General features: G+C 39.2%; 1 protein-coding gene across 1 annotated transcript in view; it reads right to left on the bottom strand.

Annotated features, from left to right (window-relative positions):
* The window catches only part of SLC44A1 (solute carrier family 44 member 1), a 53,824-nt gene that overhangs the window by 20,760 nt on the left and 18,471 nt on the right, over nucleotides 1–14,593 (bottom strand). Inside the window, exons 5-8 of the mRNA XM_018085881.2 lie at nucleotides 9,479–9,572; nucleotides 4,498–4,667; nucleotides 2,605–2,694; nucleotides 415–542 (exon numbers count right to left, since the gene is read on the bottom strand). Coding sequence (XP_017941370.1) covers nucleotides 415–542; nucleotides 2,605–2,694; nucleotides 4,498–4,667; nucleotides 9,479–9,572 — 482 coding nt within the window. The remainder of the gene's footprint in view (nucleotides 1–414; nucleotides 543–2,604; nucleotides 2,695–4,497; nucleotides 4,668–9,478; nucleotides 9,573–14,593) is intronic.

Below are 14,593 nucleotides of genomic sequence, written 5' to 3'. Positions count from 1 at the left end.
AACAGAACAAATTTGGGAACAACTAATTTCAAGAAGTAGGAATGTCCTAAGGACTTTTAGATACACTAAAATGACTAAGTACCTCTGAACTGGGAACCTAAGAAAAATCTCTTTGGATTTGCAGTCCAATATTGTACCTATTCTTGGAAGTCCCTGTGGACATTTTACAGTAGTCGAAAGTAGCTGCAGGGTTTAGAAGGTCTCTCCTGACTCAAAACCAGATATTAGGGAACAGTTCCTGAAAGTTAAAAAAATAAAATAACAAAATAAAAAAAAAATCACTGCAACAGAACTTGTGGCAGAAATAAACTGTTCAAAAACGTCTGCAATAAAAACCTTTCCCCTGAATAAAAAAAATTAGAGACCAAAAGGAAGTCAGAACAAGAAAATAGTACACTCATTAGCAAAGCATACCGTGAAGACTGTAGCTGCAATGGCATAGATCAAGAGAGCCTGAAGATTGTCTTTGGCTATTTGAGTCTCAAGAGCACTGGCAGACATTCGTTTCTTAGCATAGAGCCACCACAGGACTCCTGTACCACCTGTGTTTTAGTGAGAGAGAAAAAAAGGATAAATGAAAGACACCTCCTCTGTATGACATAGTCATACTACCTAGTCCCAAGGAAATGAAACAGTTCCTTCTTGTAAGTTTAGTCTGGTACAGAATACTCAAGAGCACTCATGCTCAACCCAACAGGAACTTCAGGGGAGGGAGAAGTGCTCGGTTCTCCTCTGTTGCCCTCCTCTGAAGTGAATATACTCTTTTCACAGTCTCACCCCACTACAACAACTTAAGAGACTTGCAGAACCTTGACTCCATGTTTTAGGGTGAAGTGCATGAAAGAACTAGTTCATGAGGAGCCCCAACAATGAAAAACACAGCTCCCACTAGACAGGTAATAGAGGAACAAAAGGAATAAAGAATTATATGAGTGGATGTATGTATGTATACAAGTGTATAATAATGCAGGGAGTAAGAATTTAGGAGGAGGAACAGAGAGGGACTTCTGGATTATGATGTGAAGTAACAACAAAACAAGGAGTCTACAATTCCTGGGAAGACTAATCAAAACAAGAAGGATCAGCCTAATGCTGGCAAAAGCACCTCAGGTTAATGATATGTAGGTACACTTGTTTCAGACAATGTCAAGGGCAGTGGGACAAACATCAGTAAAAAGCACAGGAGGCTAATAATATGTGAGGTACTATCTTCTAACCACTGTTACAAAATCCTAGCCTTATTGCCAGAATATTATTCTCCCATTCTAGCTGTCTTTCCGAGACAGAACTTTTCTAAAGGACAGGTCTCCAGCCTCTCAGGGATATAACCTCTCCCCTCTGATACACTTTTTTCCCTTTTGAGTAGGTTCTCTTGTTATTTCTGAATCAAATGCATAAGCTTAGCAGGGGGGTTGTACCAGATGAGCCTCTGTGGTCCCTTCCAACCTTACACGTTCTGTGATCACAAGTTTACGCTGAAGCTACCCTGTTCGGGTCTGAAATGAAGAATGCTCTTTTGGCATCTCCTAAACAAACAGTGAAGACAGAACAAGCAGTATGTCTCACAAGTGATTGGTTCTTATTCAGTTTCTGTGTTGGATGAAACTTTTTAGAACATAGTAACAGATGCCAATAAGTCACTCAGCATAGCTGATCAGCTTCTAAAAGGAATATCAATGAAAAAAAATTATTTTTTTTTCTTTTCTGTGGTCACAGGCCCTGAGACCAACAAGCAGAAAAACAAAGCGATTGTGAAAAAATACAAATGCTGATTTTTTTTCATCCCTTGCAGACATGAATTGCAAGAATTAAATCACTAGTGCTTCCTCATATGATTATTCTACTTTTATTCCTGCCCTTCAGTCATCTGCCCATACATTTTGGCTTAGCTACTGAGTAACAATAATAGAAAACTTCAGTTTTACAAATTTTAAAGTTATTGTGATAAAATAAGGCTATTTTCATGCAAACTACATCATCTTTGGCCACTTCCAATACAGCATGGCATTTCACATGCAGGTCTTCCTGAGTCATATGGAAATACGGAGATTTTATTAGGAATGCTAGAAAAGCACCTTTGCCTTCTCTCTTCAAGAACAGGTCTTAAAGAGCTACTCAGAGGACTGAAGGGGCTGATGAACATGCCAGGGTTGTAAACATGTCAGGCTGCATAAACAGCAGCTGCCCTTTGATTCCTGCATGCCTGAATACACCCATGGGGCGGGTGTGCCACCAGAAACACCCGGACTAGATGCTGTGCTGACATATTTAGAAGGTCGGTTAAGAACTGCAGGCAACATTTAGGGCTGTGCTACAAGTGCTGTGAGAATATCCCACACAGACTGTGTGGGCTCTAGTGAGCTAGGCTGACATGAAGCCTGCCTGCCAAGCAGGGAGTGCAAATATCCAAGGAGCAACATAGTCTCTGGGAGAGGACTGCAATTACTAAGGTGGCATTTTTGATGTGTGTCTTAAAAGGGACTCAATCGAAAGCTGAAGGGAAATGCATGGCCCAAGATCTGTGCAGGATGTAGCTGGCCTGATGACACAGAGCACAAAGATTAGAACGGGGCACTCAGAAACTGGGAGACAAACGAGACTTACCAAGTGATCCCAGAATGACAAGAATTGTTACAATCCAGACAAGTACTCTTGAAATGTACCTTATTATAACCATCAAAATCATGGACAACACTGCAAAAGAAGACAAATAAAATAAGCAGAGCAATTACTTCAAGTAGAAACAGCCTTCCAAATTTTCCCACTGGGCTATGGCAACTGCCTTCCAACAGAATTCTTACTCAAAGATTTCTTTTCCAAGGCCTACGAACTCACTGAACAATAAATAAAATTAGGCACCTTTACAACTTCTGCTTTGATACTGTTGATTGAAACAAAGAGAGCATAAATACATTTACATGATACATTAAATACAACACATAATGCGTGCACACAGACAGGGGGGTACTCAGACAATGACCAAACAGACAGCAAGACATGATAGTAGTTCGAGTTTGGTAACATGAGCACACCTCCTGAGGACCAGAGCAGAATTTGCACTCAGATACACTTGTCAAACAAGTGCAGTTAATATGATGCCTGTGTATTGCAAAATGTCACGCCAGGCATGGGTAAGAAAACTATCACAGCTAACTAAGGTTAAGGGAGTGGTGTGCGCAAGTGCACATTCATGTTTTTACATATACATGTCTGCATTCAGCAGTTACATGAAAGCCACTGGAACCTGGCTTTCTGAATCACAGTCTAACCCATTGTTTTAAAATAAATAATTTCTGTTTAACTATGAAGTTATGCAAACTATTTTTTAAATTAACTGTATGTAAACTCAGTACTAACTTCTGACTCTTAACTGAAGAGTAGCACTGCTAATGAGCCACCAGCTTTTAGATTCTGAACAATCTTTCTACCATTATTATCAAATACTGGAGCTATCAAGATAGAAGAATAAACAGCTTTCCAGTTACAGTTGAACACACACAATGGTCTTGTGTGTGTGTCTTTTTTTTTAATGGTATCTACCATCCTCTTTTCTTTTTTTTGTCCCCTTTCTTTTTCCCTTCCCCCCAATTCTTTTTTTTTTAACCACAAAGGCAGACTGAAAACAAAGGACTGTTATATCTAGCAGAGCTTTGCAGTGTTTCTATCTATACCACACACTGCTCATGTACGTGGCTACTATCTCGATCCTCCCATTTTAGTATTTCAGATTTTATACTTGGTATGAGTAAAGCAGGCTCACTAGGTAAGCAGTTTATGTGGGTGGGTAACATTCCATCTTAAACAACAAGACTTTGTTAAAGCAATACTTGGTCCAGTGCAAAGTGTCACTCTATAGGCATCTCACAACTACAGAAACTATTCAGCACCTCTATACCGCTGGGAATTTCCAGCTCTTCAGAAAAGGTTCAGATTTTAAAGGCCTGAAGTTTTAAATTTTGAGGGAAAGGGAAGAAGGAACATACAATACAACAAATAGGCACCTAACTTTCTTGTTTTCACTCTGATAGTTCTCATATCGCTGCACAAATATGTTAAACGAAACAAACTAAATCCCCTACATTCAACAGGAGTGTGCTGTTGTGGACTTCTCACCCTGTTCTTTTTATTTGGAAAGGGTTTATTTGGACCTGGATTAGCAGAAGATGACTACTGCAAATGGGAAAGGGGAATATTATAATAAAAATTAGGAAAATGGAGATGCTCTCTTAACCATATCAAAACTAATGTTAGCTAATCAACAGCCACACATCCTCTATCTTGTAATCAGTGGAAGAGAAATAAAAACAGGAATGCATATGTATATTGCTTCTGAAAAAGTTACCCAGATGTCAAATAAAATTTTAAAGAAGCATTCTGAATAATTTCTAAGGGCTCATTGCTATTATACATGGTTTTTGCTCATATTGTGGTAGAGGGTGTTAACAATCTCCTAATGCAGTACACTAAGAAATAGCTAGTAATGAGAAAAACAATTACCTAGTGATAACAAGCAAAGTCCCATTATAATCTCTTTGCTGGTCATAACTCCACTAATCAGCCTGTGTAAGACACTACTGTCACTGACAAAGGTGATCAGGGCCTCTGCAAACTTGGCATAGCAGGAAATGTTCACAGGAGCACAGCGATGGAAGAATGGAATAGGTGCACTGGTGACACAAGAAAAAAAAATCAGAAAAAAAAATTACTCCTACTTAATATAAATGCCACATCAACACACAAATGAAAGGTGAATAGATGCAATCATTCCACCCTCATAACATCATAACCAGAAACCATGCGTTGAATGCACAAGTGCCACTGGAATGAGGATGATCATAATGGGAAGTGATGCAGTTCTTACAAATAACCCTGTGAGACTGGAGTATACATTCCAATAGGAAATTATTACCCTCCCACCATTAAATGACAAGGCTCAGAAAATGTATGTTCCTATTTCCACTTAAACATCTCTCATTCAAGTGTCGGGCAGTGAACCAGCAACTGAAACAATGCCTTTCACTCATGTTTGAATAAAATACTGGCCCTTACATGCAGCAAAAGAAATCACAGAATAACAGTACTCTTCTTGGAAGCATACATTTTGTGCTAAAGGACATCAGCATTTACAACTGCTGCCAAGAAAAAACAATGTATTTATTCCTAGTCATTCCCCATATTAAACTCATTCTTGTATTAAAGATTACAATCACATGGTTTACTTTCATTAACTCTGTCAAAATTCCGCAGAATATGCAAGGATGCTTCTATTGTTTTCAACTGTTTTGGAAGCATCCTCCAAACAACTACTGAGACTATGCACTAAACTTTGCAGAATGCCAGGAAGAACCTGTAGTCAAGTACATCAGGGAAAGATACAAGACAGTAAAAACTTTACTTTAAAAGTGGGTAATTTTATTTTCTAAATGTTTCCCACTAAGTAGCTGTCTTTCTTGCTCATAAACTATGTCAGATCTCAAAGTGGCCTATTACATCATTTGATCAATTCCTAATTACATTTCAGACATGAATTACATGTTCCTTCCTGTAATTGGATCTCATGAAAGTGTCTTTCATATTATGTCAGCCTTCTCTTCCAACCTCTGTATTTGTTGCACCCTGCCCAATTTTCATTACTTAAAAGATTTCAGTGGACTGTAGCAGTAAAGCACATAATCTTCTGCAGTTTCCCTATTTCAGTAATGACCTATAAACCAGCAATTTTCTGTACCCAATAACTATTTTTCAAGCCCATGCCTTTCCAAAATTTTAACCATTTTAAACACATAGTGAGTAAAGCAGCTGCCTTAGGCACATCTTTTCTATACGTTGGGTTTTTTTGGGAAAAAGGATAACATGCTGAAAACCATTCATGTGTAATTATTCTGTAAAGAAATTGGGAGAAATTATGATCACCTGCTATACCTCAGTAATTAGTAGATCCTAGGTTTTTGTTTAAAGTCACTGATGATTGCAAATCTTATTGTTCTAAACTTACTGTGCTGAGTAGGTAAATGCATTCCAAAATGCTCACACTGATGGTCTACTTTTGTAGTAATGAAGACAGCAGTTAAGCACAGCAAAAAAGTAATTGTGGATTAGTCACAGTTGTTAAAAAACAAATTAAATTCATAATGATGGCTGCCCCATTTAAAAGGCAGCCCATGTATTCTTTCAGCCTCTTACAACATAACCTATTTTGGAATATGCAGTGTACTGCAGCTCATTATATGCAGTATTACTGGAAAAGACTGAAATTTGAGAGGTTTATTTAATTGTTAACTGCTACAATTTTGCAGGAAGCCTAGAGCATTTAGAAGTTGTCAATATCAGTAATAGAACTCAAATTTTGAGCTGGATGTAGGCAAAAGAATGTCATTCCTGCATCCAAACATACAACCATCCATTTTGAAAAAAGAACTAATTGGATTAAAGTACTCTTCCAAAATATATTCCAACAGAGGAAAACATGCTTTTTGCATGACAGTTTATATTATTGCTCATCTAATATCCCTTAACCTATAGCAATTTTACTAAATATTTTAAGTTACTTATTTTCATGTGCCGTGATTAATTGCTAACTTTGTTTTAATTAATAATAAAAAAATGAGGTTAGTGGTTTCTACAAGCTTTCTTGAGCAAATGGGACTCCTGAAAATCCACCTGAGATCTGTTGCTGCTTCAGTGGTTCTGACTGAATGAGTATGTGAGGTGAAGTGTCTTAATAAAAAATACAATAATAGATCTATTCTCCATGACCCATGCTATTTTATATGGCCTCTGGATTATATCTTGGTATATTACCTACTGAAAAGGAACTACAAATTTCTAAGAATAGCAACACGATGCTTATTCATAAACAAGAACGAATAAAGTTCAAGCCAGCACGCAATGGTCTTAGAAGTTGTATTTTTAAAGCAATATTCAAATTAAGTTAGGAGATCCATCTGATTATTCAAGTACTAGATTCCAGAGAGTTTTTTCCTCTCACTGCTGCCCCTGGGCAAATACAGCAACCTGTGTGAGGGGAGCCTGGTTGGAATGCCACTGTTAGCTGCTGTTTATAACCTCTACAGGGCAGCCCCTTGACACAGCTCAACACATCTGGTTGCTGAAGGGACTGGACAGGTTTTCCTCCAGGGTCCTCAAAACAGTGAAGTCATGCTCTCCTGAGGCTGATATGGGCTGGGTATGGTTTCTGGAAGAAGCATGTATCGCTGACCACACTGCTCTGTCAAAGTTGGACATAATGCCTTGAAGCTGGACGGTAAGAATCCATTGAGAGCCTCAACTGAAGGGTGTGAAGAAGTCTGGTCATCAAACAGAAAACATCAAGGGACAGTCCTTACACCAAATGGTACCTCCCTCCCATGGACATCATGGGAATCAGATGGTTCATAACTCTTGGCAGATTGTGCTGGTTTCAGCCGGGGTACAGTTAATTTTCTTGGCAGTGGCTAGCAGGGGGCTGTGTTTTGGATTTGTGCTGAACACAGGGTTGATAATATAGAGATGTTTTTCTTATTGCTGAGCAGGGCTTACACAGAGCCAAGGCCTTTTCTGCTTTTTGTACTGCCACAGTGGGGAGGGATCTGGGGGTACATGGGAGGCTGGGAGGAGACATGGCCAGGACAGGTGACCCCAACTGGCCAAAGGGATATTCCAGACCATATGACATCATGCTCAGCATATAAAGTGGGGGGAAGAAAGAAGAAAGGGGGGATATTTGGAATGATGGTGTTTGTCTTCCCACAAAACCATTATGTGCTATATACTGACCGGGCCCTGCTCTCCTGGAGATGGTTGAACACCTGCCTGCCCATGGGAAGCAGTGAATTAATTCCTTGTTTTCCTTTGTTTGCCTGTGTGGACCCACAGCTTTTGTCACTTTCACCCTTCTGATTCTCTGCCTGATTTTACTGATAGAGGAGTGAGCAAGTAGCTATATGGGTGCTTGGTTGCTGGCTGGGGTTAAACCAAGACACAGATCAAATCTGAGTGTTAGGTAAGTTCTCCATGAGTGCCTCAGTCTACAAGGTGTTGGGTTTTCATTTGGTTGTCTCAACAAACGACTGATTTCATTCCTCCTCCAAATTACACTAACTCACTCAAATAATTTAACTATAAAAACCTGAAGAAAGGTGCTTTACAGATACAATGTTGGCCTTTTTTGTCTTAGGGTACTAAATTCAGACTTTTGAATCTCAAAAATACTCAAACATAGTGTACATTTTAGTAATATCACATAGAAAAATGGAAAATACTCCACTTTACACAATAGGTTTTTTTAGAATAACTGAGGGTCATTTCTGTGAGGAATTTAAATAGCATCATTAGAGCTCTGACACATTGTTCTATCCTTCTGTTTTCTTATTAAGCCATATTCATTGAGACTGAATGACATGGGAACACTCAATGAGAAAAGTCAATATCATTCTGGCAAAAATTAAGACTAACAAGCCTTTTCAGTATGCAAGCTGGCACTGAAGTTTTCATTTGGTTTTGTATTACTGCTATAACAGCTGGTTAGCTGCATGAAACATGAATCTACTGTGGGGAATAGTAAAAAAAAAGTTAATATTTCAGATGCCACTAATTGTCACTACAATATAAAAAAATATTCACTGGAGACACTAACATGTAAACAAGAAAGACTTCAAATCAGAGTTTCTAGAACTGACACGAACACAATATTTACTAAAACCATAACAGAAAACTATTCATAGGAAAAGACTTGCAGTTACAACCCACTAATGAGCATGTTTGAGAAGCTAAACTTTGAGAAAACACAACATGGTTCTTCTTGAGTTAGTGGAATTACTGACAGAAGGGTGTGCACAACAGCTTACAGATCACTTCTTTTCTCAGCAACACTCATCTCCACAGGTCCAGCAAGCACAGCTAGAAGAGTTTATTAAGCTATCAACTTTTCTATCCTATTTCACAAAAAGTAGTCTAACATTATATTTAAAACAATAAAATTCAAAATGATCTGTTAATAAAATACAGTCATCTCTTTGGTGCTTGACTATCCTCTAATCATTTGGGGACTAAAAGAGTAAAAAATGAAGCCATTTTCATCTGGCTGGCTGAGGCAAGGTAGAAGTGAATGCTGCAGAGAGCTGTGTGTCCCTATATACTTTCTCCTCACGAAGATTAAAAGTGTTTCATAATTGTCTCTGATCTGCATTGCTGACAGGCAGCTGGCTATGGGTAGGGTGAAAGGCAGTAAAGCAGCTGATACGGTACAATGTCAGTCACACAAGACACAAGAGAACCTGCAGATACCAGCTCAATACCCTCAGTAACACGTGCACAGATAGTTTGGGTTTTTCTTTAAGAGTTACTTTCACAACCTCTAAAAAATACACTAAAACATCTGGTAAGAGTAAATGTGTGCTGTGTATTTTCTAAAGAACTGTCACAATCAAACCAAATCTCTGCTCCCTCCATCCCCAATCAGACAAGATGTTAATATTACCTCTCTGGAACAGGATATTTAGGACATAACTTGGCAGCCCTTGGGTCTGTAGTATATTCTGATGACTGCAGTTCATAGCTACACAGAGTAGATCCTGTTGAAAAGGAAAAAAAAATATTGACGTGGGGAAAAAAATAAAAATCCAACATTCACATTCTTTGCAAATGGCATTAAAACTGATACAGGTCCTGATTCTGCAGCTCTTCATGTTATCACCAGGAGGTTTTGCTGCAGTTCCTCCTGTAATGTAGCAGTGAATCAAACTCAACACAGTCTTCAGTGAAACAGAATGACACTCTCCACCTAGCTTAGGGTTTTCGTAAGTTTGGGTATTTGAGTGAAAAAGCCTAATTCACATTGCAGTGTAAAAGAGAAGGAGACAAAGTACTTCGAAGTCACCCTCCCCTGCTATTCCACCATGCTTTTTTTGATCATTTTTAATGCATGAACATTGCATGACACAACAGTCACAACAGAAAGAAAATATTCTTGACTTTGGGTTGGGGTTTTTTTCATGTTTTCACAATACAACTGGTCTAGAGATTTCAGGGAGAGGAACAAAGAACTAAAACTGATGAAGTTAGAAAGCTGGCTGAAAAATAACAGAAGCTATGCATTAGATATCCAGATCTTCTAACAAAGCTGAACTCTCTCCATAAACAAATTGGTTGAGCACAATAAGGATCAAGTTGCCTATAACAAAATTCAAACATAATTTAATTTTTTCTTTGTATCTGACTCTTGCCTAATGGAAATACCTTAGCTAGGAGAGATTTCCTTTCATTTATCTACAATTAAGACACTGAAGGTCTGACCCAATGCTTCTAGGAATACAGCAACTGCTAAATCAGACTGTAGCACTGGTATCTCAGAAATTGCAGAGCTAAGAAAGTCTCCAATGATATAAGCTGCCTATCCAAATATGAGTTTCCTCCCAAGCTTGTTTGCTAATAGATTGCTTATTTCCTAGTGCAAGTGCCCTGAATACACAGTTTTTAGTGTCCTTTTTCCCTTTGTAATAAACTAAGGACTTATCTTAATAAGGACTTATCTCAATCTTGGTCATCAATATAAATATTCAATTCTGTCCATTATTAAATACTCCTCTTCAGAAATACTCTGTAGAAGAGAGTTCTACAAACCAGGTCCAGATAATACATACACACTACTACCCAAAATAAACCAAGACTTCTGACAAATAGTTTTATCTTAGCCTGTGTTACACTAAACAGAAGTATTAATTGTAGAAACTGTAGAATATTATTTGCAGAACCTTTGTTTACCATTGCTACATTTCTACCTCTATGAAGAGACCTTTTATATTTACAGACTGAAAGAGACAGAGCAGCTGAGCAGGCTATCTCATGCAGTCTCTGAAATACTACTTAAATACCACTTCTACAAAGTAGTTTTTGAGAGCCAGTGCAAAACATCAAATGCACCACTGAAGAAAGCTAGAGTTCCTGCAAAGAGAAGGTATCGGGTAAAACACATGAAATATATTTTCAATTATACTATTTATATGCCTCTACTTTTTTATGTGGAAAACATGACGTCAGATAAACAGACAGACAAAACAACATTCCTTACATAGTAGTTTTAAATGTAGTAACTAAAATATTTTGTCAGAATTTGGAGAGAAGGCTCTACACTGCTGCAAAAAATTCTCGTAGGTATGAAAACTTTTGGATTAAGTGAATTTGCTAACAACTCCATAACTTGATGGAGAGGGAACAGTAGGGAGTGTCACAAGATTATCTTAAAAACAGAAGGAAAGAGAAGATTGCAGATATTTACATTTATTTTGCTTTGAATATAGGCCAACACCTAAGTTATAGAGATGGTTGACAGCTGGCTGAACATGAGCATGCACAGTGCCCAGATACAGATGCCCAGACAGCATTCTGGCCTGTATCAGCAATACTGTGGCCAGCAGGACCACGGCAGTGATCATCCCCCTGTACTCAGCACTAGTGAGGCTGCACCTTGAATCCTGTGTTCAGTTCTGGGCCTGTTACTTCAAGAAAGACCCTGAGGTGCTGGAGCGTGTCCAGAGAAAGGCAGTGGAGATGGTGAAGGGTCTGGAGCACGAGTCATATGAGGAGCAACTTAGGGAACTGGGGTAGTTTATCCTGGAGACAAGGAGGCTCAGGGGGACCTTATCACTCTCTACAACCACCTGTAAGGAGGTTGTAGCAAAGTGGGGGTCAGTCTCTTTTCTGAGGTAACAATCAACAAGACAAGAGGAAATGGCCTCAAGTTGTGCCAGGGGAAGTTTAGATTGGGTATTATGAGAAATTTCTTCACCAAAAGGGTCGTCAAACATTGGAATAGGTTGCCCAGGGAAGTATTTGAGCTACCACCTGTGGAGGTATTTAGAAGACATGTAAATGTGGAGCTTAAGTACAAGGTTGACAGTGCTGGGTTTCCTGTTGGACTTGATGATTTTAAGGCTGTTTTCCAACCTAAATGACTTTATGGTTCTATTCTGTGAATCTGTGACTCTGTAACAAGAACAAGGAGGAATCAGGATGTGCTGCATGTGTTTAAGTATCCTATGCAAAGGCCCCCACACCCAAACAAGCCTAAGGGACAGGGCTGATCTGTGGATGCCCACGCATTTCAAATTCCAGCAGTTCAAGCAGGAGAGAAAAAGGGTAGGATTTGCACAAATGTGTATCTGAAGACTGTTTGGATTACAAACATAAGCCAAGCAAAACCAAATGCCAGACCTTGATCTGCATACAGGTCACAAGCCATTCAAGTAGGACCTGCAGACCAGTGTAATCCAATACCACCCCAGCCTGTGGAGGAAGCTGGAGACAGCTTGTCAGGTCCCTCTGGAACCCAATGGTTTATTCCCTGCTGTCATGCCCTGGAGCAGTGGACAACTCAGGCTGCCACTCATCTTTTGCCTGGGAACTGCTCCTGAGGCTCCTCTGGACCTCTTCCCTTCAGCTGCCTATCTCACACAGTGTGCTTCTTTAGACTCACAGTCAAGAAGAAAAACATTTTCATGGAGTTTATCAAACTAGGGACATTAACCACCCCGTATTTAAAGAAACTACCAGTCCCATAGCTGAAATAGTACCCACGAGATTTGTCCTTTTGTCCTACATAATTAGGCAGAAACTATCCCCATAAGTATATCTTTCTTAAAATTTTGAAAACCTTCTGCCTTCTCTAATACTATGTATGAGAGTTTTAGAACCCAAATGTTGTGCTTGAGTAATGTCCCTTTACATTAAACTTCAACCAATTTTTTAAGAAAAGAGAACCTTCGTTCTCTTTAAATAACGTTCTTCAGTAAAAAAAAGTTTGCATTTTGTAAGGTGAGAGGGGTGAGAATGAACTGCTTTGTCAAACCTTCCACTCCGTATTTTTATTCTGGGTTTGTAGAGGCTGTCTTAGCACAGCCAGTCTTATTACTGCTGTTCGAACTTTCAAGGCCTACAAAAGTTTAAAGAAGCATTCGAGTCTTCTATCTTGCAGAGATAAATAGTTTACCAAAGACATGACTTTTATTCCTAAATTATTACCACTCATAAAAATTTCAAAAACATTATGAGTAGGACACAGAGAAACTGACTAAAAAAATTAAAGGAATACATTCTTTGCTTTCTACAGCAATGTACATATTTCTTCTGGAGAAACCATTAGGTAAATGACAGCAAACTGTCCTTCAAGGAATGGATTTCAGATCCCAAAATGTAACCTTAAAGAAAAATACCTCTAAACTATGCAGAGCATCAGTTGTTGGGATACTGGTGAGCACACAGAGTCAACTGGTCCCACAATGCTGCATTTGGTGGTTTCACCTACAGAGTGGTACCCCAGAGATACAGCACAGCTTCTGTTTCACAGTTTCTTTTCAGTGAATAGAGTCGCTCCAGTCATTAGAATGTATTGGAGCCATGACTGGAGAAAAGTATCTCAAAAGACAAACTTTGAACCTTAACCTAGCCACAGGAACTTCTTTCCTAAGTTTCCTTTCCTTTTTGCCTAGGCTTGGATTAGTGAGGCGTTGAACAGCCATTACCTCTGGCATTCCTAGAAAACAGCTATATTAAGCAAAAATTATATAAAGATGCTGTAGAAAGCCAGGACTCTTACTTCAAAGATTCTTTCCAACTGAGAAGGCAAATTTTTAAAGGTCTTCTGTGCTCAGAAGACACAGCACACAGAACAAGACATAACACCCTTTCCACATCAGTGCAGTAAATAGGAAGGTCCAAAATAACTTGAGGTAGTTAGATTAAAACACTTCTAAGACCAGAGCTCCAATACAGCTCTCCTTCCTGTATTTGCTGTGTTGTAAACAAATACACAAACCCCTGCTAAAGAAGCATCACTATCAAGAGTTTACAGCCTGAGAAATGGCTAAGACTTCCTAAGTCATCCAGTAAGAGAAGCAGCTTCACAGTGGGAACCACTGACATTTACTGCCTGAATTACAGTAGTGAAAAGCACACCGGGAGTTTTGGATCCCATTCTGGTAGCTCAGCATTGTCTACCCATCTATCAACACTCATTAACGGGGACTGAAACTGTCCTTACTTTCAGATCTAGAAACATGGACTCATATTCAGAGTCAAGGATTTAAGCAGAAAGATAAAGAACTACGCAGAGATACCTGGGATAGCTTCAATACCAGGAGCAGAACAGTCACCTTAGGAGTTCAGAAGTATCTTCTCTTTAAGCCTGTTTAAGGCATGGCTCCAAGCAGCTCCATAAACCCCTCTTCACAGACACACAGCAGAGAGAGACTAGAAACCACAGTTTTGATAACATAACTAATATGACCTTCCATATACAGTCACAGTCTCACCACTGAGTCTGACTGACACTATGCATGTATTGTGCACATGTGACATGAGCACACATCTGACACGTTTAATGTTTCTTTGCCTCTGTCTTCAACTGATGATGGGCTAAGAGGGTCTCAGTGCCCAGAGCTAGAGGACCATGGCTGGGAGAATGATAAACTCCCAGAATGATAAACAGTTGCTTATCATTGTGGGATCTGCTGCTCCAGAGTCCCTATAAGACTGTGGGGCTTCATGACGGGATTCATCCAAGAATCAAAGAACTGGCTGATGTCATTGCGAGGCCTCT

Source organism: Manacus vitellinus, unplaced genomic scaffold, assembly GCF_001715985.3.
Source record: "Manacus vitellinus isolate BGI_N305 unplaced genomic scaffold, ASM171598v3 scaffold_9_pilon, whole genome shotgun sequence".
Taxonomy (NCBI): Eukaryota; Metazoa; Chordata; class Aves; order Passeriformes; family Pipridae; genus Manacus; species Manacus vitellinus.
This window is presented reverse-complemented; position numbering and strand designations above follow the sequence as displayed.